The sequence below is a fragment of the Pyrus communis genome, chromosome 5 (assembly GCF_963583255.1).
Source record: "Pyrus communis chromosome 5, drPyrComm1.1, whole genome shotgun sequence".
In the NCBI taxonomy this organism is placed as follows: Eukaryota; Viridiplantae; Streptophyta; class Magnoliopsida; order Rosales; family Rosaceae; genus Pyrus; species Pyrus communis.
Window position 1 is genome coordinate 1503337 of NC_084807.1, and position 4011 is coordinate 1507347.

Sequence of the window (4011 nt, forward strand, 5' to 3'; positions counted from 1 at the left end):
CTCAACCGTTCATCGTGTATCGTACGTTTAGTTTTGGTCAGGTATTATTTATGTTTAATTTAAAATAATAAAAGTCAAATGATTCAAAGGTCATGAACATTTGGTGTTTAATAGGGCTTAAAATTTGGGAGTTTTAACGAAAAACCTACAGTATTGTTCACTTTAACGAAAAACCACATTTTTACGTTAAAAAGTTAATTCTGGTACTATTCATTTTACCATTTATTTTGTCTTTATCGTTAAAATTCAAAGTTTTCTAGCTATTTTCATTAGTTTTCCTTTAAAATTTCTTTAAGGGCTATCAGAGCTTGATCTCTAACAAAATAGGATCACTAAGAGCTCGTTTGGACGTGCTTTTAAAATAAGTGAAAGTATTTTTGTAAAAATATTTTTGGAACTCATCTATAGTAAAAATGCAAATGAATTATGAAAAATCACTTAAAGTACTTCCTAGAATAAGCACATAACTGATGCTTCTTGCAAAAAACACTTGAAGTGCTTTTACAACAGAAAAATATTTTCTCTCAAAATACTTTTAATCATTCTAAAATATATCCAAACGAGTCATAATAATTTCTCATAGTGGGTGATTTTCGACTTTGGTGTGAATTAAACGACACGTGTGTTTGTTAATTTTTCACTGAGGTTAATTTGTGGGTTTTTATTCACCCCTACTTATGGGTTCTAGAGACCTGAGAGCCACTCCAAGGGTTCTGGGGTTTGCCGTGAGAAATCGTTCGTCGCCGGCAGCATCTAACATGGTTCTACTCTGCAGCTCAAAGACCCCCAGGTTATACTCTTTAATATTTTCCTCTCCATTTGCTTCCAGAAACGAGAGATTAGTGATTGAAAATGTAGAACCCTCACTTTCTTCTCTTCAAAACCAGTTGCTTTACAGACCCATCACCTCAAAAATCCCAGAAAACCAACACAATTTCACCGTCGATTACCTCATAAGGTCATGTGGGTTGTCCCCAGAAGCTGCAATTTCAGCGTCCAAAATGCTCGAATTGCAAAACCCAGAAAGGGCAGACTCTGTTTTGGCCCTTCTGAGAGACCACGGCTTCTCCGAAATCCAGATCTCAAAGCTCGTCAGGTCGTACCCGAGAGTTCTGTTGGCGTATCCGGAGAGAACCCTTTTGCCCAAGATCAAGTTTTTCAGCTCCCTCGGAGTTTCCAAGGAGGAGCTTGCCAAAACTCTGGCTTCTACTCCACATCTTTTATCGGTAAGCTTGGCGAACCGAATTGTACCCACTTATGAGTTCCTTAGGAGTCTGATTTCGGAGAAGAATGTTGTTTCGGTTTTCAAGTTTCGATCTCGAATTTTCTTGGAAGGTCACTGCAAGAATGTGGCTCCAAATATTGGGCTGTTGAGAGAATTGGGTGTTTCCCAATCATGCATTTCTCTGATGCTAGCTCAATGCACCCAAACTTTAATGCAAAAGCCTGAAAATTTTGGTAAAGTTGTGGATGAGGTGAGGGATAAGGGACTTGATCTTGAAAAAGCGACTTTTATGTTTGCGCTACGCTCATTGTCTGGTAAGAATAGTAAGTTGATATGGGATCGAAGTCGGGAAGTTTACAGGAGTTGGGGTTGGTCTGAGGATGATATTCTCTTTGCTTTCAGGAAAAACCCGCAGTGTATGAATCTATCTGAGAAAAAAATAACGCTAGCAATGGATTTTTTTGTCAACAAGATGGGATGGTCATCGGGACTACTCGCAAAGTGCCCAGCGGTTTTGTGCCTAAGTTTGGAGAATAGAATCATCCCAAGGTGTTCAGTTGTTAAGGTTTTGTTATTGAAAGGATTGATAAATGAAAATTTTAGCTTGAGTTATGTGTTATTGCAAGTGGAGAAGCTGTTCTTGGAGAGATTTGTGACCAGATACCTAGACCAAGTACCTCAACTGTTGAGTTTGTATCAAGGGAAAGTTGAAATTGAAGATTTGTGATGTCCATAATGTTAAACTGGATGACATTCTAACAGTTTTAGCCATTTGATTCTGCAACATTCACTTGTAGCAGCTAGCTTTCAGAGCTATATTGTAAGGTACGTCGTGTCCTGTATCTTACAAGCTTTTTTCTTAAGTGAGGTTTTGTTAATAAAGTCTGCTTTAATTATGTATACTTTCTCATTAGGAAACCAGTTCATATGAGTTGGGGTTGCCCTGCTCTCCATGGTCATGGTGCCACCAATCTTTGCAGACTTGCAGTACAAGGTTCTTGACTTGGCTTGGTCTGCAAAATATGCTTACATCAATTTGGTTCATTGCAGGTGTCATTGGATCAATCTCAACATCCACGAGGCTATCACGAGTGGGAGTATTTGCCAGGAGTAAGTTGCAGGTATCGTTGGATCAATCTCAACAGCTGAAAAAGAAAAGTCCCCTTACGTTACAACCAGAGTGGGGGGGAGAGAGAGTGAGAGGGCAACTTGGAGGATATCAGCTAGGTCTATTTTGCGCATAATCTTCGGAGAGAGACCTGCACATTGTCTGGTTTGCTTGCTTTCTTTCCCTTTTTGTTTTTTCCCTTCGTATTTGAAGTGTACAAATAGAAACCGAAATAGACTCTCATTTTTCAGACTTGAGTTGGTTTTCTTGTACTTGTGGAGCTGAAATTTCATTCTTGGGTTTTCTTCTATTACTTGTCAATTAGCGAAACCCTAAAACCTGCTGCACAATGACATAGGTTTGATGGACAAGGAAGCCAAAACTGTACTTGGTTTTTATTTCTTTTCCCAGAAAAACTGATGCTCGAGGAGGACTTTAATTAATTTAGGGGCTTGATCCAGGACATTGGGTTGTTGAATGGGTAGTTAAAAAGATAGCAACTTGTCATTGGAAATATATATTTCTTTACTAATCAATTTAGTATGTTATATCATCCTTGAGATCGTTTCAATTTAATATGTTTTCTCTCAAATTTTATAAAAATCACAAATTGTGTTCTTAAGTGAGGTTTTGTTTATAGTTGACTGAAAGCCTGCTTGAAGTATGTATACCTTTTTTCTCATTAGAAAACCAGTTCATAGGAGTTGGGGTTGCCCTGCTCTCCGTGGTCGCGGTGCCGTCAATCTTTGCTGACTTGTGGTACATGGTTCTTGTGTGGTCGCGGTGCCGTCAATCTTTGCTGACTTGTGGTACATGGTTCTTGTGTAACGACCTGTCCCTGAATTATAGTATTTTAAATCCTTAGAGTGGGAGAATGACGAAAATACCCTTACTGAGTATATGTTGACTTTTGTTGACTTAGTCGTTGGGCACATGGTATATTTATTTAGTATAAAGCAGAACGAGATTTGTACTTCAAATGAAGTTTTTTGGGAACTCTGATTCGTTAGATGGGTTTTAGTGGGACCCACAAGGAATTGCCGGTGGACGAAGAGAACTCTGCACCGTTGATTGGTGGGAGCGCCAGTGGACGAAGTGCGTGAATCCGTTTTGGATGGGAAGAAAATTTTAAACCTAGGAAAGGATTCGAATTCGTGCATGCAAAGCTCGAATTTTAGCAGAATGGAAAATGGTGTTGTGGCCCGTGGTTTTTAGCGAGAAGAATGGTGGCGGTGGTTTGGAATAAGCAAGTGTCACCGTCACACTTTCGATTGAGAAGTTTGACCGAGCTCTTGTGTCCGCTGCTCACCTCAAGAGCGAATCGTTGCTCATTCAGTTGAAGGTGTGCGAAACCAAGCACTTGGGTTCGGTGCGGAGCTTTGCCCCGCCTCCTTCTTTGGTTCTGAATTCATGTCCTACTTCGCCGGCTTTGGAACTTTGTTCTTGCTGGTTACCGGGCAGTGGTTATAGCAATTGAGGTTTGGCTTCTCCGTTTGGTTTGTAGGTTTATCGGTGATAATTTTCAGTTTTGTTTTGGTTTTTATGATGCTGTTGTTATGTGATTTAGCATTGTTATTTATTTGGGACTTGTGAAGGTCTGTGTATGACCCCGATATAGGGGTGAATAATTGTTATTTTGTGGTGTGAATCTGGCGGTGTGGATTGTCGGCCGTTTATG

The 4011-nt window shown here is 39.7% G+C and overlaps 1 protein-coding gene across 1 annotated transcript; it reads left to right on the forward strand.

Moving 5' to 3' along the window:
* Window positions 1–704: 704 nt before the first annotated feature.
* Window positions 705–2428, forward strand: LOC137735390 (transcription termination factor MTEF18, mitochondrial-like). Its single transcript, XM_068474813.1, has 2 exons — window positions 705–2050; window positions 2276–2428. The coding sequence occupies exon 1, from the start codon at window positions 759–761 to the stop codon at window positions 1950–1952; it is 1194 nt and encodes a 397-aa protein (XP_068330914.1). The 5' UTR covers window positions 705–758; the 3' UTR covers window positions 1953–2050; window positions 2276–2428.
* The last annotated feature ends 1583 nt before the right edge of the window (window positions 2429–4011 follow it).

What these genes read in the sequence shown, in the direction of transcription:
- LOC137735390 (XM_068474813.1), top strand. Translation starts at nt 759, where the DNA reads ATGGTTCTACTCTGCAGCTCAAAGACCCCCAGGTTATACTCTTTAATA.